The following is a 22,829-nucleotide window of genomic DNA, read 5'->3' on the forward strand; positions in this document are numbered from 1 at the left end:
ACTCCTTTGAACACCATGTTCAGTACCAGCCCATTGATATGAATAGTAAAACAAACAAAATTCAGTGAAACTGAAGACCACTACTGCACCCTGTTTCAGCAACTATCAGTTTACGTACAAAATGGGTGCCATGCATAATACACCCCCCAAAAAGATGAATGAGGCTAATAAACAAACAAAAGATGGTAAATATAAACATGAACAAAAGTCATAAACAAAAGTCAGTAAATATTCCAGTCAGCAACAATCAAGAAGCAGGCTGTTGTAGTAGCCTAGTCACCAGTTTTACTAATGACAGTAAATATCTCACTTGCAGTAAATTTGGTATATATACCCTATATTTTAGCATGAGTTTCACACTTATCATGTTTAAGGGGGCTTAAGATCACAGCATAAAAACTCCACTATATATCACATTATAGCTTCAAGTCACTAATGTAAATTAACATTTTTTGTCAAGCTATGCACAGTTGTCATTGTGACCAAAGTAGGGGTCTGTCTTCACATTTTGATTAGGACCTTGGTGAGCCCACCCCACAGGAGTTCAATATAAAAAAAAAAATTTAATAAAAAAAAAAGCAATAGGCAGTTTGGTTTGTTTGCTGGCTTAACCCACAGTTTTGGTGATTCTTTCAGTTTTGCTTTCAACCTTGTTAAAAATTCCCACATTCCAAAAAGAGTAAAACCTGAAGACTACAAGGGTAAACGCTTGGGCTGTGACACACTGCGTAATCCCTCCATTGTTTGGACACTTCCAGAAAATGTATTTAAACATGGCCCCATCAGTATCAGTGAGACTTGTGCCCCCTCTGCACAACTCACTGAGACCTCTACGTTCCCATCAAAGTAACTATTTTCTCCTAAATTACGAAATAATGGCAAATTTCCAATTAAAAAGAGATTCATGCCATTTCCAATTAAAAAGAGGTTCATTACAATTCAGCCGTGCACGGTGCTAACATACTGGCCATGATGCTCCACAATTCTTACTTAAAACGCTTTAAAAGTGGACGAGCGACACCATCTTGATATTTGCCAAGTCATTTGTGTAAACAAACTGCCCAATTCCTGTGTTAAATCTGCAAAATATTTGTACCCATTGACGCTGACACCGTTTCCTTGACATCTGTGGTAAACGCTGGCGTCTATGGGGCTTGGACAGGGAACTCTTATCAAATTTTCAGGACACCAGAGTGCTAGATAATTATTTAAATAATTAGGTAGCTAAACACCAGAATAAGGTTATAAATTGAGTAAAGGTATTATGTGTTCATTATAATTCACTTGAAAATATTCGCTCTTGGAACAAACCAGCTTCCAGGAGACAAATTTCAACGCTTTTGCAGTGAACATTACAATGTGGTAATTTTTTGCATTTTCCTATCTTTTTTATTTATTTATTAATATATATTCCATACAGTGTAATACATATATCACATATACAGTGCAAGTTTTGTCATATATAATGGTGTTTTAAGCAATAACTTTGGATTTAAAACCTTTATTTCAGTCCTGTATTTTGACGTCATGGCATCTTGCCTCTCATATCAATTGTACATAGGCTAAATTGTCATACTCAACTTTCTTGCACTTTTACCAAAATGGTAACATTCATATGTACACATTACATGTCTCAGAAGTATACAAGTAATATGGACTTGAATAAATGAAAAGCCCTAACAACAAAATACATTTCTATCGTAAAAAATTAGCTAATGTGTCGTCCGCTCTCGGATGTTTGTGACAGCCAGATGTACAATAAGGCTGGAAAATTGTTCCCGCCACAGTTTGCTACTTTGATGGAGTAAAGCACTGTAAACAAACGTTCTCGCTTATTCTAAGTAGCACTGTGAGTGAATTAAGAACAAAACATGTATAATTATGATCAAATAAGCACTGTGAGGTTTCAGTTGCGATGTCAGTAGGATAAAACCATGGATTAATGGTAAAAATGCATTTCAGTTAAACCACATGACAGATGGGAATTCCATGTCTCATACTTTCACTAATATAGGCAACAAAATGTTGTTTTATTGAGCTGATGACAACTAAAATCTTGAGTAATATCGATAAACATTACATATACTGTATACACAATGTTCAGTGCACCGTTAAATGAGCACTGGGAAGGAAGTGTCCAATCGCCATTCAGGTTGCATCAGCATTTGGGGGGATGCCTGTTGGATTCAAAACTGCCTTCAACACTTTATTTTACAAAGACTTCACATGCTTATTTTAGTTTTGTATGGCAGTTTCCTATAACTCATTTCGTTAGTGAAGCTTCAATCTTTTGAAAGGTTTAATTTTTTTGTTGTTTCTCCAATTAAATATCGAGTGAAAAGTGAAAATTCAGCCACCCACGTGTGTCATGCCTGATCGTTTAACCTACCGCTGTTAATCAGCTCAGTGGTCTGGTTAAACTAAGGTATACTTAACTTTTAAGCCTACCGCGCCCCTCCGATTTGGTAACCAAGCCTACCAGCTTACATGGAAAATGGGCACTGTTTCGCCTGGTACCAGCCCCTTGGGAATGAAAGCAAAATCAAAGAAAGGACATGAAATATAATAACCACAAACAGAAGGCAATTATGCACAAAATGCCTGTCAATATTCCATTCAGCAAGTGGCAGGAACCAGGCTGTGGTAGTAGTCTCCAGTCTTACCCCAAAACATCCTTAAATTATTGTTGATGGTTTAAAGACAAAGCATGTAGGCCTACTGTGTGTCACAACAGGGAAGATAGGCCTAGTAAATATTTAAGACAAAAAAATAACGCAGTTGACATTCTTACCAGAACATTGATTTAAAAGTGACATTTAATGAAAAAATGACAAAACAGGAGTATATGGCATGTCGTACAATACATCAACTTAGGCCTAATAGCCTAACAAATGGCCTAGGCCAGCCGAACAAATCTCAGTGCAAGAAGGACCTAGGTTAACTTGCAATTGGGTACTAATCTTGAGATATTGGAGTCGAAATGCCATGAATTATCATAATGCAACAAAACTATGGTGTTAAAAAAGTTTTAGGTTGCATTGCATAAAGAAATATATATTCCCTTGACGTCTTGGGTTACGGTAACCTGGCTACGGTCTCGTAAACCTTGGGCCTCTTAAGGTTTATCGTAGCCTGTACCATAAATCGTCACGTCACGGGATTACATCTCAAACAATAATAAGCAGTTAAAAAGGTGTAGATTACCTCGCATGTGAAATAAATTTAACCTTGACGTTTAGTTATGGTAACCAGGTTACGGTCTCGTATGTGGTATTACCGTATACCACGAATCGTTACGTTACGTTACAGGATCACATTTCAACTTACTGTCATGAGCACCATTATCATACTGAGCCCACGAGGAAACAAGACAGCTGTCACGATGGATATTATAAAGGAGGAGGAAAAATACTTTAGTAAACAAGGCCTGTGTGTGTGTGTGTGTCTCTCTCACTCCTCCCCCTTCCCTCGCCAACCATTAAGGAGACGGTGTCATCAAGTCTTATCTACGTCTAAATAAAGCCTCGAAAATGGGCTTATTTTATTCTGGCAATGGTTATTATTAGCCGATTTCATTCCCAAAGGCATCCTAGATTACAGAAAAGGTTTTAGGCATTCATTAATGCGGAAATTTTTATTTTTTTTTTGTTTCAAAGTAAGGATTCCCACCCCAATTCCTCCACCTCCTCCTCCTCATCACCACCATTGTTCCAGCAATATTCATGGCCGACCTATTTCGACCCGAATTTCTTTTCGCCCCTGATGAATATGGCGGCGTCTATATCCTCCCCATAAATACGCAGCCATCAAGTTCAATAAGTAAATAAGTCAGTGCGGCAATCAAAATCCAACCAGGACGCATAACTGACAAGGGGAGCGCCTCGCAAAATGCCTTACCTCCATTTCGAGCTGCTTTTTATTTTGTACTTTTGGGGAGAAGTTGGATGTTCACGTGTGAGTTCGAGACGTCGGTGGGGAATCCGCGGCCGCTGATTGGTCCGTTCGGGTCACGTGATCCTCTTTCATTCACTTGTTCGGGGTTTTGCGGGCATGATGGGATCTCTCGCACTCACTCACTACTGCTTCTTCTCCGTCACCCCTCCCGTATTTCCGGCGCTTTTCATCTCTTGTTCGCTCTTCCTGTCCTCGCAGCCCCCATCACGAAGGTCCCCGAGAACTACGGTCTATTCGCACTAAATGTGGACGCGATCCGGCGGCAAATATGTCGGGTTTGGTCATAAAATTGTCGGCACTACAGACCACCTGCTCCTTATCCCACTGTTTCAATCTCTCACACTCCCTCTCCCCGATGTTCTTTTGTTTCCCAGGGTTTCGCGAAGCGCTTCGAACGCTAGAGTTCAAACTCTTGGTTGTTTTTTCTTTAAGCAATAAAGCAATTTCGATTTTATGCGTACGTTATATAACAATATAACCCTCTATAATAATGATATATTTCGAACTACTGTCAACACAACCATACACTTGTAGTAATATTTCGCTTATTACGAAACGCAACAGTTCAAACTTCAAGAATTTTTGTAAGCAATGGAACTGTTTCGATTTAATACGTGCGCTATATATATAACAATATCATCCTTCATAAGAATATAATTCAAAATACCGTAAACACCACAACCGTTGATACATGGTAATGTTTCGCCCATTACGAAACGACAGTTCAAACTCTTCGCTGGTTTTTAAAGAAATGCGATCATACTGAAAAATCGCTTTCGATTTGTTACTTACGCTATGTAACAATATCATTCTCCACAAATATATAAGACAAAATACTATAAAAACCACAACCATTTATATATAATAATAATAATATTTAGCTCCCCACAAAGTAACACCCAGTTATATGAACGTTCGAAAGCTCGAACCCACTTAGGTTCGAGTTCGAAACGACTTGTTCCATTTGACCCCTCCCCACAAAGAGAGAGATGGATTTGTTACGAACATATTCACTTTCCCTTTTATAAGCCGAGCACTTTGCGTTAACTAAAACAATAAAGCCACAAAATATTTAACTCGAGGTCTCACCAAACCAATAACTATTAAATAATCTATCGGATAATCTACAGAAACACTTATGGAAATTTTAGAGGCCGGTCACCATGGCAACATTGTGTAAACCAGGTGATGAGTTAACTGGCTTACATACATCCATCGGTGTTTACAGTTGGCTCTCACACATTTATTTTCGTAAATACTGTTGTTTTGTAAACAGTACTGTGTAAAATGGTGAGTAATGAGTAAGCTTAATGGGCAATGAACTTCACTGACGAAGAAAAACATTCACAACATTCAAAAACATTCTGAAGTTGAATACTACATTAGAAGATTTACGTAAACTAGTTCACAAATCTGGAATTAGATTTAGAATGTGATTTAAATGTTAGCAGGTTACGCTCGGTGGGCTCACCCCGTGCGGCCGTAAGGCGGCAGGCCTATTCTAGACAGCCAACCAGTGAGAAAAAAAATCAAGTTTAAGATTCATAATGTAGGCCTCTCCACCATTCAAACTGGTGTAATACAACTGAAAATAAATATAGATTCTTGATGACGTAACTTTTGGATTATATATATATTATAAGTAAATCAGGTCTATTCTAGACAGCCAATCAGTGATTTGAAAATTGATAAGTCTAATATTCATAATGTAGGCCTATTCATCATTCAGATTTCGACTGGTGTAGTACAATTGAAAAAATAAAAAAAGACAGTTTCTTGAAGACTTATCTTTAGGTTGTGTATATATATATATATATATATATATATATATATATATATATATATATATATATATATATATATATACATAAATATATATACTTATTTATTTAAATCAGTAGGCCTATTTTGGACAGTGATAAAAATCATTGTATATGATTCTTAATGTACACTTTATTCATCATTCAAACTTTGATTCAAAAAGTGAAAAAGGTTATAGATTGTTGAAGACGTAACTTTTATTAATATAATATAATATATGTATACACACACATAATTATTTATTATAATCAGGCTTGGCACGTAGTTCACTCCTAAATTCATACTGAGTGAGAAACTCAATCAAATAGTATGCAACAATCGTTTAAGTAATTTAGAGCGAACAATCAGATAATTAGGGACAAATTATTGATGCCTTTCAAAATAATGTTTTTGTATTATTTGTATTAGAAATCATATGTTCTTTAATATGATATATATATATATATATATATATATATATATATATATATATATATATATATATATATATATATATATATATATATATATACATATATATATATATATATATATATATATATATCTATTATATAATGCATTTATATGGCATATTAAGAATATGATTTTAATATATATTATATATATATATATATATATATATATATATATATATATAATATATATATAATATATAATATATATATATATATATAATGTATACTGTTGACAAATGCTAACTCCAAGTTTATTAAGAATAAATCGTAGATTATGATATGTTATTTATTATAATAATAATAATAATAATAATAATAATAATAATAATAATAATAAATAAGGTAAACTGAAAAAAATTATTAAAAGTAATGGGGTTAAAATTCAGCACTAACAGCACAGAGAGAGAGAGAGAGAGAGAGAGAGAGAGAGAGAGAGATTCGAGAGTCGACGCAACTTGTAAATAATTGTATCATTACACGGGACATGTCCTTGACCCTATGTCAGTGTCTAATCTGTATTTCTTATATGTCATGATTGCTGGTCGTAGTGATACCAGTGAATACTACTGTTATTTATACTACTAATAGTACCAGTAGCCATAGTACTACTGGTACTAGTACTAGCTTTATCCTTCGGAAAAATTTACGACAGACATGTAGGCCTATCAGACGCCCCTTGCTAAGTGAATGGCCAAAACTAAAAAAAGATAAACAGAGAGAGGAAAAAGAGAAAAATGAGTATTTATCATAGTTCTATTAAAAGAGAGAGAGAGAGAGAGAGAGAGAGAGAGAGAGAGAGAGAGAGAGAGAGAGAGAGAGAGAGAGATGAAAGGAATCGGAGAACGAGTTTTGTCGAGTTGTAGCTGTTCTCGTCTTGAATAATAACTCTTTGTCACGTAACCTTTATAATTGAACTGAATTGAATATAGATTTTAGTCCAAAAGCCAAGCACTGGAACCAATGAGGTCATTCAACGCTGAAACGGAAACTGACAGTAAAAGGTTTGAAAGGTGCAATAGGAGGAAAACCCCGCAGTTGCACTATGAATTAATTGTTAGGAAAGGGTGGAAAGCAGATGGAAGAAAGAGAATATGAAAGGAGGTACAGTAAAAGAGAGGGGTTGAAAGGGGGTTGCAGCTTTTAATAACTATTATTTTTTCAATATTTTTTCAATATTTCCCCTTCGCCGTTGTCATGATGATTATTATAGTTATTGTTATTATTATTATTATTAGTAATTATGCGTTTCGGTATAGGCCTACGTCCTTTCATTTTCGATGTGACATAGTGGCTCATAAACTTCTTCCTCCTCAAACGATCCGAGAATTGGAAAACTATCGCATCTCGTTTTTTATAATATTTATATTTAAATCGCATACTTTCACCCTCATGGCGATTACAATTTCTACTTAGAATTATATTAGAACTAATCTTTTTAATACTGGCTTCGTATGACAATTATAGACCTATTAATCTCAGATTCGGTGTAACTTATGCCATGATAACGTTTGTCCTGATTCAGATAATCGTTTTAATGGCTGTTTGATTATGTGGCGAAACTTATAGTATACTGTTGTTCGTGTTTATTTACACACACAAAAACACAAACACACACACACGCAAAAGTGTAAAGAACAGCAGTGAGTCTACACCTCGGTCTAGCCAAAGTCCGCATTGCCCGGATAAGGAAAAATTACCGAAATCTTTAAGTATAAACTTAATAGCGCCTTTCCTACCATATTTTCGATAATGAACAATAATGAATAAAAAATATAAAGAGTTAACTCAATACGACTAGAGCAAATATAATTACCGAACATGGGAGACAAAAAGAAAAAGAAAAAAAGAGGACAATGAGTGTCTAACTGTTAGGCAGAAATAGACTCACAATGGCGGCCATCCCGCCCGTTTTCCGAATTGCTTCACATGACTTGGAGTTCCCGGGTGCTGTAATTGTTTAGATATGCTGAACTTAACCTACTAAACTATTATGGTGGCTTAGGGTTGATGTCTTTCTAACTGCTTAGGGGGTTCTAAACATCAAAAGTTATTTCTCGCGTTTACTTCAGATTGTGTAACTCCTCACTTTCATCTGATTTTTTTTTTTTTTGCTTTCTTGTGAAGAACATTAGAACTTTTTCAGATATTAAGGAGTAGGCATATTTTATCAACTTTACCATTTTTAGTAATGGAGAATTTTATCAATTTTATCTCTTTTAGTAATGGAGAATTTCATTAACTTTACCCTTTTTATAGTAATGGAGCATTTTCTCAACTTTACCATTTTTAGTAATGGAGCATTTTATTAACTTTACCTATTTTTCAGTAATGGAGCATTTTATCAACTTTACCTATTTTTTCAGTAATGGAGCATTTTATCAACGCAACCTTTTTTTTTTATCGTAATGAGCATAATATAAACGTTACCTACTTTTTAAAGTAATGGAGCATTTTACAAACTTTTACAAAGGAAAAAGAGCACACTAAATTTTCGGATAAACAGAGACATATTTTTAGTAACGGAGCAGTTCCTCAAAATTTCACATACGAGAAAAGATCTCAAGAACTTTCACATAAACGCAAACAAATTCATGAACAAGAAATAGGCATAGCAAAGAAATCTAGCACCACCTGACAATCTCTCCCGATTCCCGGCCATGACCTAGTCCCAGTCGAAGGGCGGGGACTCGCAGAAGAGCACCACGATCAAGGAAGCCATTAGGCAGTGGGAGGAAGCCACGGGAGAGAAGGCTGCGGAGGCGAAGGAGGTGAAGCTCATAGGACAATATCCTCCGATCGAGAAGCTCGACTCGGCCTTGCAGAATCTCGTCAACTGCGAGTGAGTACGCCTAGGCCTATGTCACACCGTTGTGTATTCTTCCATGTCTAAAAATGTTTTTATTTCTTTTTTTGGCGTTGGTTTAACTGTAGTAACTCGAATTTTTATTCATATATATATACATATACAGTATATATATACATACATACATATGCTTAAACTGCGTGCGACTAAGATTCTGTCTATATTCTACAATATGCCTAGGCCTATGTCACGCAGCTATGGGCTTCACACCGCTTTCTTTTCTTCCATATATAAAACTGTTTTGATTTCTTTCCTTGGTTATGGTTTAACTGTAGTAAATTCAATATATATATATATATATATATATATATATATATATATATATATATATATATATATATATATATATATATATATATATACATGCTTACAGTCACTCTTACACTCGTGATTTTATATATCAAACACCATAGGAAAGAGACGAAACAGTTTTAGATCCTGCAGAGACGAACCTACTTAATATAAACTATAGTAACTTTGCTAAACTTTCTTCTTACACTTTTGCCTCTATCGTAATTACCCAAAAACTCTCTTCCACTTTCACAATGCAGAGAGAAAGAAAGTCGAAAATTGATTAGATTAACAGGCGACTTCGTTTTGTGATGGCGAAACTTAGGCCTAGCTTAGTGCTAAGTCTGGAAAAAATTTAATTACGGGAGAAATGGTTTTAAATGCGCTTCTTTTGCTTTATTGAAACTAAATAACGATAAAGATGCAACATAAATTTTACGAGATAGTTTTCTTCATATAAAAAAAAGTATAAAAAAACGAAACCGAAAGCTTCGGACAAGACTAAAAGACTAAAAAAAAAACAAAACCGAGATTAAAAAACCCGAGACATATTTTCTTGCTCATTCATTCTTATTAGGACAGAAAGCTTGAGGGCAGCACAGCTGCCTGCCTCTCTCTCTCTCTCTCCCTCTCTCTCTCTGTTCTGTTTTGCTCTCTTTTTCGCATTCTCTCTTTCTTGCTCTCATGCGCTTGCTTTCGCTCTTTTTCACGCTCTAGTTCTTTTTTTTTCTTTTGCGCTTATGCTCTTTCTCTTTTTCTCGCTCTTTCTATCTTTCTCATTCTTTTTCTTGCTCTTTTTCTCGTTTTCACTCGTTTTTAATCTCTCTCTCTTTTCTTGCCTTCTTCTCTATTTCTCTCTTTGTCTCGCTTTCGCGCCCCACCTCTCTCTCTCTCTCTCTCTCTCTCTTCTCTCCCCTATAACGGTTTTTCACTTTTTTTTTCTTCCTTTGCTTATTCCTGTTCGACTGTCTTTCAGAAGACTCCGTCGGTCTAGTGATAGTTCCGTCATCAGCCTATTTTCTCGCACCAAAAATGTTATATATGTCTCCCACCTGTTATTTTGCGGTTCATACGTCTCGGGAAAAAGTTATTCATCACGTCTTGGAAAGTCATTCTTCATGCCTTGCAAAGCCATTGTTCATTTCTTTGCAAAGCCGTTGTTCATGTCTTGCAAAGCCATTGTTCATGCCTTGCAAAGCCGTTGTTCATGCCTTGCAAAGCCATTGTTCATGTCTTGCAAAGCCGTTGTTCATGTCTTGCAAAGCCGTTGCTCATGTCTTTGCAAAGCCATTGTTCATGTCTTGCAAAGCCATTGTTCATACCTTGGAAAGTCACTGTACATCATTATTCGTGTCTTGGAAAGTCATTGTTCACCGTCGATCATGTCTCGGAAAGCCATCGCTGACCACCGTCCATGTCTACCGTTCCAGGAAGCTGTCTCTTTCGACCAACATGATCGAGAAACTCAATCACCTGAACAACCTTCGGTGCCTTAGGATTCTCAGCCTGGGGAGAAACAACATCAAGAGTCTGGCTGGCCTGGTTAGCAATCTGTTTGAATAGTTTTTAAGTACTTTATAAATACTGTACAGTCCTACAATTTATTTAAGTTTTAGACTTATTATTTTTGAACAATATAAATTTGACCATCTGATTCGCCGAGCCGTTTTGGATCTAAAGAAAAACAACGATTTATCATTCCTCAACAGGAGGTGTTGGCGGAGACACTGGAGCAGCTCTGGATCTCTTACAATCTCATAGAGAAGCTGAAGGGCATCGGACTCCTGAAGAAGCTCAAGGTGAGGAGGGAGGAGGAGGAGGAGGAGGAGGAGGAAGAAAGGAAGAGTAGGAGGAGGAGGAGGAGGAAGGAAGGAGGCAGGTGATATCCTACGCAATACTCGATCATGAGTTATCCTTAGCATCACTCGTTCATGATTTATCCCTAGCATCACTCGTTACATTTGTGCGCGCAAGCGCGCTACTCATGTCAAAGAGAGCTGTGAGGGATGAAGGCGCTTAAGACTGTATATGCAGTATATATCTTAAGCCACAACTGTGATAAATCATCCCTAAGCTTTTAGCGAGTGCTTATAGGTGATGAATAAGCATTGCACTCATATCATGCACCCAAAATACACACACACACACACACATATATATATATATATATATATATATATATATATATATATATATATATATATATATATATATATATATATATATATATTTCCCTTTTCTAAACGTTTAATGTAATTTAAAATCTACATTTTCTTTTCATATCTAAAATCTATATTTTCGATTTTTAAACATTTTATATATTTGAAAAATCTATATTTTCTTTTTTGTTCTGATCTTTTATATATTTTTCGGGTTTCCACAGGTCCTCTACATCTCCAATAACCTGGTCAAGGACTGGTCCGAGTTCATGAAGCTGACCGAAGTCCTAACGTTGGAGGAACTCAACTTCGTCGGTAAGTTTCTCTAATTTAAAAGTACCAAGTTGCCGATCATTTTCTCTCTCTCAGTACCAAGTTGCCGATCATTTTCTCTCTCTCAGTACCAAGTAGCCGATCATTCATTCTCTCTCTCAGTACCAAGTTGCCGATCATTTTCTCTCTCTCTCAGTACCAAGTTGCCGATCATTTCTCTCTCTCTCTCAGTACCAAGTTGCCGATCATTTCTCTCTCTCTCTCAGTACCAAGTTGCCGATCATTTCTCTCTCTCTCTCAGTACCAAGTTGGCGATCATTTTTCTCTCTCAGTACCAAGTTGCCGATCATTTCTCTCTCTCTCAGTACCAAGTTGCCGATCATTTCTCTTCTCTCAGTACCAAGTTGCCGATCATTTTCTCTCTCTCTCAGTACCAAGTAACCGATCATCTCTCTCTCTCTCTCTCTCTCTCAGTACCAAGTTGCCGATCATTTCTCTCTCTCTCTCAGTACCAAGTAACCGATCATTCTCTCTCTTTCTCTCTCTCTCTCTCAGTACCAAGTTGCCGATCATTTCTCTCTCTCTCTCAGTACCAAGTAGCCGATCATTCTCTCTCTCTCTCTCTCAGTACCAAGTAACCGATCATTCTCTCTCTCTCTCAGTACCAAGTTGCCGATCATTTCTCTCTCAGTACCAAGTAGCCGATCATTCTCTCTCTCTCTCAGTACCAAGTTGCCGATCATTTCTCTCTCTCTCTCAGTACCAAGTAACCGATCATTCTCTCTCTTTCTCTCTCTCTCTCTCAGTACCAAGTTGCTGATCATTTCTCTCTCTCTCAGTACCAAGTAACCGATCATTTCTCTCTCTCTCTCTCTCAGTACCAAGTTGCCGATCATTTCTCTCTCTCTCTCAGTACCAAGTAGCCGATCATTCTCTCTCTCTCTCTCAGTACCAAGTTGCCGATCATTTCTCTCCTCTCTCGCTCTCTCTCTCTGTCTCAGTACCAAGTTGCTGATCATTTCTCTCTCTCTTTCTCTCTCTCATTACCAAGTTGACGATCATCTCTCTATCTCTCAGTTCCAAGTTGTCAATCATTTCTCTCTCTCTCTCTGTCTGTCAATACCAAGTTCTCTCTCTCTCTCTCTGTCTCTTAATACCAAGTTGGCGATCACCGCTCTCTCTCTCTCTCTTTCAGTTCCAAGTTGTCAATCATTTCTCTCTCTCTCTCTCTCTCATTTTATTCTGCTTGAGTGGTGGGTCCACATTACGAATTTAAGCCCATAGATTAATCTAGGCAGGTGAAACATATTGTGGGAGTCGAATATAATGAGATGCGAGTATAGCGAAAGTCGAATATGTTGAATGTCAAGTATAATTTATACTTAAGAGTCGAGTATAATGAGTCAAATATAATGAGTCTAGTATAATGAGTTATGTATCATTAGAGTCAAGTTTAATGAGTCTGTATAATGAGAGTCAAGTTTAATGAGTCAGTATAATGAGAGTCAAACATATTAAGTATAATGAGAGTCAAGTATAATGAGACTAGTCAGGAAGAGCAGCGTCTACCGGTTTCAAAAAGAGCCTATTATTAGAAAGTACGAGAGGAAACTGGAGTTACATTTATGGTGTGGATTTCTCTCTCTCTCTCTCTCTCTCTCACCTTTATATTCCGTGAATGGATTTAATTTTTGTCTCTTGTGAACATAATCACTTACCTTAAGTATTTGAAAATGATCATTATTAGTCTATATATTTATATATTCATATATATTTATACACACAAATATATACGTATATATATTTACATACTAATAGAAGAGAGAGAGAGAGAGAGAGAGAGAGAGAGAGAGAGAGAGAGAGAGAGAGAGAGAGAGAGAGGCTTCAGTAACACCACCAAACCGTCACTTCAGGAAATCCTCTGGAAGAGAAACACTCGGGCGAGGGAACATGGCGCGCGGAGGTCGAGAAGAAAATAACTTGGCTGAAGAAACTGGACGGACTGCCCATCATCCGAGACCTGGACGACGAAGCCATCATCGAACAGCAACAGCAACAGCAACAGCAGCAGGAGGAGGAGAACCGCAGGGGCTCCGTCGCTGCTCCGACGCCAACGTGATGAGGAAAGTTACGAAAGGGCGTTGGGTCGAAGCTGGTGGTGGGCTCTAGGCTGATGTCGTCTTTGCGAGTGTTCGTGGAGATGGAGTTTTTTGCTTTTTTTTTTTGTTACTGTCTTCTTATCTGAAGTTAAGTTAGAGTCTCTGTAAGTTCTGCTCTACAAGAAGTGAAACAGCGTATTTCTTGTAGAGAATTGATAAAAAATACAGTTTTTCTTTTATTATTGTCTTCTTATCTGAAGTTAAGTTGCAGCCTTTGTTAACCTACAAAAAACAAGCAGTCTCTCACATTATCTTGCAAGTTCTGCTCTGCAACAAATGAAACAAGTAAAAAAATGCTTCTTCAGCGCAATCGAGTTTTCTCTACAGCGTATAATCAAGGCCACCGAAAACAGATCTATCTTTCGGTGGTATCGGTATATTGCTGTAAGACCTGAGGCCCATGAAACTTTAACCGCGGCCCGGTGGTGGCCTAGCCTATATCCTTGCCAAATGCACGATTATGGCTAACTTTAATCTTAAATAAAATATGAACTACTGAGGCTAGAGGGCTGCAATTTTGTATGTTTGATGACTGGAGGGTGACTGATCAACATACCAATTTGCAGCCCTCTAGCCTCAGCAGTTTTCAACATCTGAGGGCGGACAGAAAAAGTGCGGACGGACAGACAAAGCCGGCATAATAGTTTTCTTTTACAGAAAAAAAAACCTGTTTTCTGTACAAAATAATTTTTTCTATTTTGGTACAACAGCGTACACGGGATAAACATTTTATTACCATTTCCTGTCACGAAAGATTCTTTATCATTAGTTGTGTGTGTAGCTTACTCTCTCAACAAGGGTATTTATAACTCTATGGATGATTGCTGTAAGGTTTACACCCTCACCATGAGTATTTATAGCTCTATGGACGATTGCTGTGTACTTTACACCCTCAACAAGTGTATTTATAACTCTATGGACGGTTGCTGTGTAACTTACACCCTCAACAAGTGTATTTATTTATAATTGCTGTGTACTACACCCTGGACTATGAACGATTGCTGTGTAACTTACACCTCAACAAGTGTATTTATAACTCTATGGACGATTGTAACTTACACCTCAACAAGTGTATTTCTAACTCTATGGACGATTGCTTTACACCCTCAACAAGCGTATTATAATATAATGCTGTGTAACTTACACCCTCAACAAGTGTATTTCTAACGATTGTTGTAACTTACACCCTCAACAAGTGTATTTATAACTCTATGGACGATTGCTGTGTAACTTACACCCTCAACAAGTGTATTTATAACTCTATGAACGATTGCTGTGTAACTTACACCCTCAACAAGTGTATTTATAACTCTATGGACGAATGCTGTGTAACTTACACCCTCAACAAGTGTATTTCTAACTCTATGGACGATTGCTGTGTAACTTACACCCTCAACAAGTGTATTCATAACTCTATGGAATTAAATTAATATACATGATCAATTAAGCATTTTGATGATACTGGATAAGAATTGACATAGGTCTAAGAAGATTTCCGAGGCAGAGGGTAACTCTGGCCCTCTTGAGTCAACATGCGCATAGGCCTAGACATAGGGAAATATTGACACTAGAGCAGGCTTACTCACGACTTATCCACTGAGAGAGAGAGAGAGAGAGAGAGAGAGAGAGAGAGAGAGAGAGAGAGAGAGAGAGAGAGGATCAACAACTTAGTACTGAGAGAAAGAGAGAGAGAGAGATGATCGGCAACTTGGTACAGAGAGAGAGAGAGAGAGAGAGAGAGAGAGAGAGAGAGAGAGAGAGAGAGAGAGATGATCGACAACTTGCTTGGTATTGAGAGAGAGAAATGATTGACAACTTGGTACTAAGAGAGAGAGAGAGAGAGAGAGAGAGAGAGAGTATATAAGTAACACTTCACAGCAATTCAAAAAAACAAACCCGTAGGAATGACGTTTTACGTTGTTATCAGACGGTTTATCTCCTGTGACGTCACGCACACAGCTGCTGTACAGTTTACAAGGTCACACAAACACACAAACAAACATAAACACAAACAATCTAAGCTTATCCGTGCACCAACACCTTGACATACTCCGTCGTACAGCGGTACGGAAATCTCATCTCTCTCTCTCTCTCTCTCTCTCTCACCGTACGTGACTTTCCTAGACCTTGTGGAGATTAGTACAGAAGTCTAACCGTAGTCTAATTTCACACTTTAGTCCTATAATATTAATAATAAATAATCTTATTTCACACTTTACTCCAATAACATTATAATGTTATTCACACATTGCTATAGTAATATAATCTTATTCACACTTTATTCCTATAATAATAATAATCTTATTTCACTCTTTATTCCTATAATAATAACCTCATTTCACACTTTATTCTCTAATACAATAATGTTATTTTACACTTTATTCCTATAATAATAACAATCTTATTTCACACTATAGTCCTATAATATTAATAATAATCATATTTCACACTTTATTCCTATAATACTAAAATGTTATTTCACTTTATTCCTATAACAATACTCTTATTTCACACTTTATTCTTATAATAATGTTACTTCACTCTTTATTCCTGTAATAATAAGTCTTATTTCACACTTTAATCCTAGAATATTCATAATAATCTTATTTCACACTTTATTCCTATAATACTATAATGTCACTTCACGCTTTATTCCTACAATAATAATAATAATCTTATTTCACACTTTATTCCTACAATAATAACCTTATTTCCCACTTTACTGATATAATACAGTAATGTGATTTCACACTTTATTCCTATATTATAAAATGTTATTTCACACTTTACTCCTATAATAATAATAATAATAATAATAATAATAATAATAATAATAATAATTTTCACACTTTATTCCAATAATAATAATAATAATAATAATAATAATAATAATAATAATAATAATAATCTTATTCCACACATTATTCCTATATTATTAATGCAAATATATAAGTATTCAACTAATTATTTCAAGTGTCTTGGAGACTTACAGCACGTTACGCTAAGTGTTTGTGCGCGTGCTTTAGCGCACATATCTGTTTGTTTGCTATTCTCTTAGCTCTGCTTATCATTATATTTCACCTACATTTTAATGCCTACTTTCACCGTCTCCAACGAATAATAATAATAATAATAATAATAATAATAATAATAATAATAATAATAATAATAATAATAATAATAATAATGTCACATATTTGTTTGTTTACTATTCTCTTAGCTCTGTTTATATTTCCCCTACATTTTAATGCCTAATTTCACCGTCTCCAACGAATAATAATAATAATAATACCTACGATCAGTATAATAATGTCGCCGTATCTTAATTTGATCTGGAAGCAATCGTTATTTATTTACAGGTGGCAGAGCAAAGGGAATCAAACAAATAACGCCCTTTGTTTCATATCTTAATTATATCCGTTCTGTTTGCAACGTAAATTTCTCTCTCTCTCTCTCTCTCTCTTCTTGTGCACTGCATGCTCTGAAAAAGCGCATACACACGTTTCTGCAAGCATCTGAAAAAGTGCGCACTTGTGTTTCTGTGAGCGTTTGAAAAAGTGCGCACTTGTGTTTCTGTGAGCGTCTGAAAAAGTGCACACTTGTGTTTCTGTGAGCGTCTGAAAAAGTGCACACTTGTGTTTCTGTGAGCGTCTGAAAAAGTGCGCACTTGTGTTTCTGTGAGCGTCTGAAAAAGTGCACACTTGTGTTTCTGTGAGCGTCTGAAAAAGTGCACATTTGTGTTTCTGTGAGCGTCTGAAAAAGTGCACACTAGTGTTTCTGTGAGCGTCTGAAAAAGTGCACACTTGTGTTTCTGTGAGCGTCTGAAAAAGTGCACACTTGTGTTCCTGTAAGCATCTGAAAAAGTGCACACTTGTGTTTCTGCAAGCATCTGAAAAAGTGCGCACTTGTGTTTCTGTGAGCGTCTGAAAAAGTGCACACTTGTGTTTCTGTAAGCATCTGAAAAAGTGCACGCTTGTGTTCCTGTAAGCATCTGAAAAAGTGCACACTTGTGTTCCTGTAAGCATCTGAAAAAGTGCACTCTTGTGTTTCTGTAAGCATCTGAAAAAGTGCACACTTGTGTTCCTGTAAGCATCTGAAAAAGTGCACGCTTGTGTTCCTGTAAGCATCTGAAAAAGTGCACACTTGTGTTCCTGCAAGCATCTGAAAAAGTGCACACTTGTGTTCCTATAAGCATCTGAAAACGTGCACACTTGTGTTCCTGTAAGCATCTGAAAAAGTGCACACTTGTGTTCCTGTAAGCATCTGAAAAAGTGCACACAAGTGTTTCTGTAAGCATCTGAAAAAGTGCACACTTGTGTTCCTGTAAGCATCTGAAAAAGCTCACACAAGTGTTTCTGTAAGCATCTGAAAAAGTGCACATTGTGTTCCTGTAAGCATCTGAAAAAGTGCACACTTGTGTTCCTGTAAGCATCTGAAAAATTGCACACTTATGTTTCTGTAAGCATCTGAAAAAGTGCACACTTGTGTTCCTGTAAGCATCTGAAAACGTGCACACTTGTGTTCCTGTAAGCATCTGAAAAATCACACTTGTGTTCCTGTAAGCATCTGAAAAAGTCACACTTGTGTTCCTGTAAGCATCTGAAAAAGTGCACACTTGTGTTCCTGTAAGCATCTGAAAAAGTGCACACTTGTGTTCCTGTAAGCATCTGAAAAAGTGCACACTTGTGTTCCTGTAAGCATCTGAAAAAGTGCACACTTGTGTTCCAGTAAGCATCTGAAAAAGTGCACACTTGTGTTCCTGTAAGCATCTGAAAAATTGCACACTTATGTTTCTGTAAGCATCTGAAAAAGTCACACTTGTGTTCCTGTAAGCATCTGAAAAGCTCACACACTTGTGTTACTGTAAGCATCTGAAAAAGTCATACTTGTGTTCCTGTAAGCATCTGAAAAAGCTCACACAAGTGTTTCTGTAAGCATCTGAAAAAGTGCACATTGTGTTCCTGTAAGCATCTGAAAAAGTGCACACTTGTGTTCCTGTAAGCATCTGAAAAATTGCACACTTATGTTTCTGTAAGCATCTGAAAAAGTGCACACTTGTGTTTCTGTAAGCATCTGAAAAAGCTCACACAAGTGTTTCTGTAAGCATCTGAAAAAGTGCACATTGTGTTTCTGTAAGCATCTGAAAAAGTGCACACTTGTGTTCCTGTAAGCATCTGAAAAAGCTCACACTTATGTTTCTGTAAGCATCTGAAAAGTGCACACTTGTGTTCCTGTAAGCATCTGAAAAGTGCAAACTTGTGTTCCTGTAAGCATCTGAAAAAATGCATACTTGTGTTCCTGTAAGCATCTGAAAAAGCTCACACAAGTGTTTCTGTAAGCATCTGAAAAAGTGCACACTTGTGTTCCTGTAAGCATCTGAAAAAGTGCACACTTGTGTTCCTGTAAGCATCTGAAAAAGTGCACACTTGTGTTCCTGTAAGCATCTGAAAAATTGCACACTTATGTTTCTGTAAGCATCTGAAAAAGTGCACACTTGTGTTCCTGTAAGCATCTGAAAACGTGCACACTTGTGTTACTGTAAGCATCTGAAAAAGTGCACACTTGTGTTCCTGTAAGCATCTGAAAAAGCTCACACAAGTGTTTCTGTAAGCATCTGAAAAAGTGCACATTGTGTTCCTGTAAGCATCTGAAAAAGTGCACACTTGTGTTCCTGTAAGCATCTGAAAAATTGCACACTTGTGTTCCTGTAAGCATCTGAAAAAGTGCACACTTATGTTTCTGTGAGCGTGTTTGACAGTGCGCAAAGCACAAAAACGTTTGACAATATCTCTCCCTATGTATCTCTTTCTCTCTCTCTCTATGTATGTTCTGAAAAAGCGCTTACGTGTTACTGAAAGCGTTTGACAAAGTGGACACGAGTTGCTGTGAGCGTCTGAAAAAGCACCCACACGTGGTCCTGTGAGCTTGTTCAATACGCGTGTAAAGGAACAAACATGTACAAAGCAGTATTATGCGGGCGCGAATTGCCTCGATCGAAGCAGCTCGCAGAGAACACTGAAACCTGTCAACAACAGCCTCCCGGTTTTCTTGTCAGCCGCTTCGACGAAACCTCACATTCCCTTTATCTTAAAGGCATGACTAATCAACCTTCATTCTTCTTAAATGGATCACTAATCAAGCTTCATTTTTCTTACAGTGATCACTAATAAAACCTTCATTCTTCTTAACGGGATCACTAATCTACCTTCAGTTTTCTTAACAGGATCTCTAATCTACCTTCATTCTTCTTAAAGGGATCACTAATCTACCTTCATTCTTCTTAAAGGGATCACTAATCTACCTTCATTCCTCTTAAAGGGAGCACTATTCTTCCTTTATTTTTCTTAAAGGGAGCACTAATCTACCTTCATTCTTCTTAAAGGGATCACTAATCTACCTTCAGTTTTCCTAACAGGATCACTAATCTACCTTCATTCTTCTTAAAGGGATCACTAATCTACCTTCATTTTTCTTAAAGGGATCACTAATCCACCTTCATTTTTCTTATAGGGATCACTAATCAACTTCACTCTTCTTAAAGAGATCACTAATCAACCTCCACTCTTCTTAAAGGGATCACGAATCAACCTTCACTCTTCTTACAGGGATCACTAATCAACCTTAGTTTTTCTTAAAGGGATCACTAATTAACCTTCACTCTTCTTAAAGGGACCACTAATCAACCTTCGTTTTTCTTAAAGGGATCATTAATCTACCTTCAGTTTCTTAACATGATCACTAATCCACCTTCATTTTTCTTACAGGGATCACTAATCTTCCTTCATTTTCCTTAAAGGGATCACTAATCTACCTTCATTTTCCTTAAAGGGATCACTAAACAACCTTCATTTTTCTTAAAGGGATCACTAATCAACGTCATTTTCCTTAGAGGGATCACTAATCAACCTTCATTTTCCTTAAAGGGATCACTAAACAACCTTCATTTTCCTTACAGGGATCACTAATCAACCTTCATTTTCCTTACAGGGATCACTAATCTACCTTCATTTTCCTTAAAGGGATCACTAATCAACCTTCATTTTCCTTAAAGGGATCACTAATCAACCTTCATTTTCCTTAAAGGGATCACTAATCAACCTTCATTTTCCTTAAAGGGATCACTAATCAACCTTCATTTTCCTTAAAGGGATCACTAATCAACCTTCATTTTCCTTAAAGGGATCACTAATCAACCTTCATTTTCCTTAGAGGGATCACTCATGAACTTCCATTTTCCTTAAAGGGATCACTAATCACCTTCATTTTCCTTAAAGGGATCACTTATCAACCTTCATTTTCCATAAAGGGATCACTAATCAACCTTCATTTTCCTTAAAGGGATCACTAATCAACCTTCATTTTCCTTAAAGGGATCACTAATCAACCTTCATTTTCCTAAAAGGGATCACTCATGAACTTTTATTTTCCTTAAAACTTATCAACCTTCAATTGTCACTGTGCATCATTGTTATCTTTATATTTCGCTATAAGCCAACGACTACTGACGTTAAAAAAACAAAGTTGTTATTATTATTATTATTATTATTATTATTATTATTATTATTATTATAACTTCTTACCTCGATTGCTTGAAAACGCTTATATAGGTCTACCCATTTCTGGATGTTAGTTGCGTAAATGTTACTTTATTCTAATACGCACGATGGAGGCAGGTGATATGATTTCAGCTGGCTTTAAAAAAAAAACATGATGAGGAAAAACGACTAGTGGAACACACACACACACACACACACACACACACACGCACACACAATTTAAGTGCAAATTCCGACAACAGTGAATACCACTGAATCATGATGTTATGTAGTACAGAGAAAATGATCGACAACTTGGCACTAAGAGAGAGAGAGAGAGAGAGAGAGAGAGAGAGAGAGAGAGAGAGAGAGAGAGAGAGAGAGAGAGAAATGATCAACAAGCTAAGAGAGAGAGAGAGAGAGAGAGAGAGAGAGAGAGAGAGAGAGAGATAATCGACAACTTGGCAATTAAGAGAGAGAGAGAGAGAGAGAGAGAGAGAGAGAGAGAGAGAGAGAGAGAGAGAGAGAGAGAGAGAGAGAGAGAGAGAGAGAAATGATCAGTAACTTGGCACTAAGAGAGAGAGAGAGTGAGAGAGAGAGAGATGATCGACAACTTGGCACTAAAATGAGAGAGAGAGAGAGAGAGAGAGAAATGATCAGTAACTTGGCACTAAGAGAGAGAGAGAGAGAGAGAGAGAGAGAGAGATGATCGACAACTTGGCACTAAATGAGAGAGAGAGAGAGAGAGAGAGAGAGAGAGAGAGAGAGAGAGAGAGAGAGAGAGAGAGAGAGAGAGAGAGATGATCGACAACTTGGCACTAAATGAGAAAGAGAGAGAGAGAGAGAGAGATGATTAACAACTTGGAACTGACAGACAGAGAGAGAGAGAGAGAGAAATGATCAACAACTTGGAACAGAGAGAGAGAGAGAGAGAGAGAGAGAGAGAGAGAGAAATGATCAACAACTTGAACAGAGAGAGAGAGAGAGAGAGAGAGAGAGAGAGAGAGAGAGAGAGAGAGAGAGAGAGAAATGATCAACAACTTGGAACAGAGAGAGAGAGAGAGAGAGAGAGAGAGAGAGAGAGAGAGAGAGAGAGAGAAATGCCTCGTATATCTAGAAAAACTAAACCTCGGAAGAAGAAGAAGCCAGCTGACTAAAAAAACAAAACAAAAAAAAAAAAATCAGGAAATGTTGAACGAACGATTACGGCTTAACGAGGGATAAAGGGGAGATGGGGTAGGGGGGGGGGAGAAGGAAGATGATGGTAGGGGGGAGGGGAAGGGGATATGGTAAGGGGGAGGGGAAGTACCATCATGGCC

The 22,829-nt window shown here is 37.1% G+C and overlaps 2 protein-coding genes across 16 annotated transcripts in view; one reads left to right on the forward strand and one right to left on the reverse strand.

Moving 5' to 3' along the window:
• The window catches only part of LOC136840654 (serine/threonine-protein phosphatase 2A 56 kDa regulatory subunit delta isoform-like), a 44,283-nt gene extending 39,975 nt beyond the window's left edge, over positions 1-4,308 (reverse strand). For 7 of the 15 annotated variants that reach the window (XM_067107363.1, XM_067107362.1, XM_067107359.1 and 4 more), the window contains exon 1: positions 3,898-4,307. In XM_067107363.1, coding sequence (XP_066963464.1) covers positions 3,898-3,903 — 6 coding nt within the window. In that variant the 5' untranslated portion in view covers positions 3,904-4,307. Of the gene's footprint in view, positions 1-3,327; positions 3,539-3,897 lie in introns of those variants that run through there. The other 8 variants (XM_067107361.1, XM_067107360.1, XM_067107351.1 and 5 more) reach the window with 4 other exon arrangements.
• Positions 4,309-8,119: 3,811 nt separating this feature from the next.
• Positions 8,120-14,154, forward strand: LOC136841099 (dynein axonemal light chain 1-like). The gene is made up of 6 exons (XM_067108147.1): positions 8,120-8,179; positions 8,897-9,069; positions 10,815-10,926; positions 11,094-11,183; positions 11,768-11,858; positions 13,730-14,154. Exons 1-6 carry the CDS (start codon positions 8,120-8,122, stop codon positions 13,933-13,935), a joined length of 732 nt encoding a protein of 243 aa, XP_066964248.1. The 3' UTR covers positions 13,936-14,154.
• The last annotated feature ends 8,675 nt before the right edge of the window (positions 14,155-22,829 follow it).

The sequence above is a fragment of the Macrobrachium rosenbergii genome, chromosome 8 (genome assembly GCF_040412425.1).
Source record: "Macrobrachium rosenbergii isolate ZJJX-2024 chromosome 8, ASM4041242v1, whole genome shotgun sequence".
Taxonomy (NCBI): domain Eukaryota; kingdom Metazoa; phylum Arthropoda; class Malacostraca; order Decapoda; family Palaemonidae; genus Macrobrachium; species Macrobrachium rosenbergii.

What these genes read in the sequence shown, in the direction of transcription:
- LOC136841099 (XM_067108147.1), top strand. Translation starts at nt 8,120, where the DNA reads ATGGCGGCCATCCCGCCCGTTTTCCGAATTGCTTCACATGACTTGGAG. An exon ending in GACTCCTGAAGAAGCTCAAG is followed by an intron (nt 11,184 to 11,767) that starts GTGAGGAGGGAG and finishes GGGTTTCCACAG; the next exon opens with GTCCTCTACATCTCCAATAA. An exon ending in GGAGGAACTCAACTTCGTCG is followed by an intron (nt 11,859 to 13,729) that starts GTAAGTTTCTCT and finishes CCGTCACTTCAG; the next exon opens with GAAATCCTCTGGAAGAGAAA.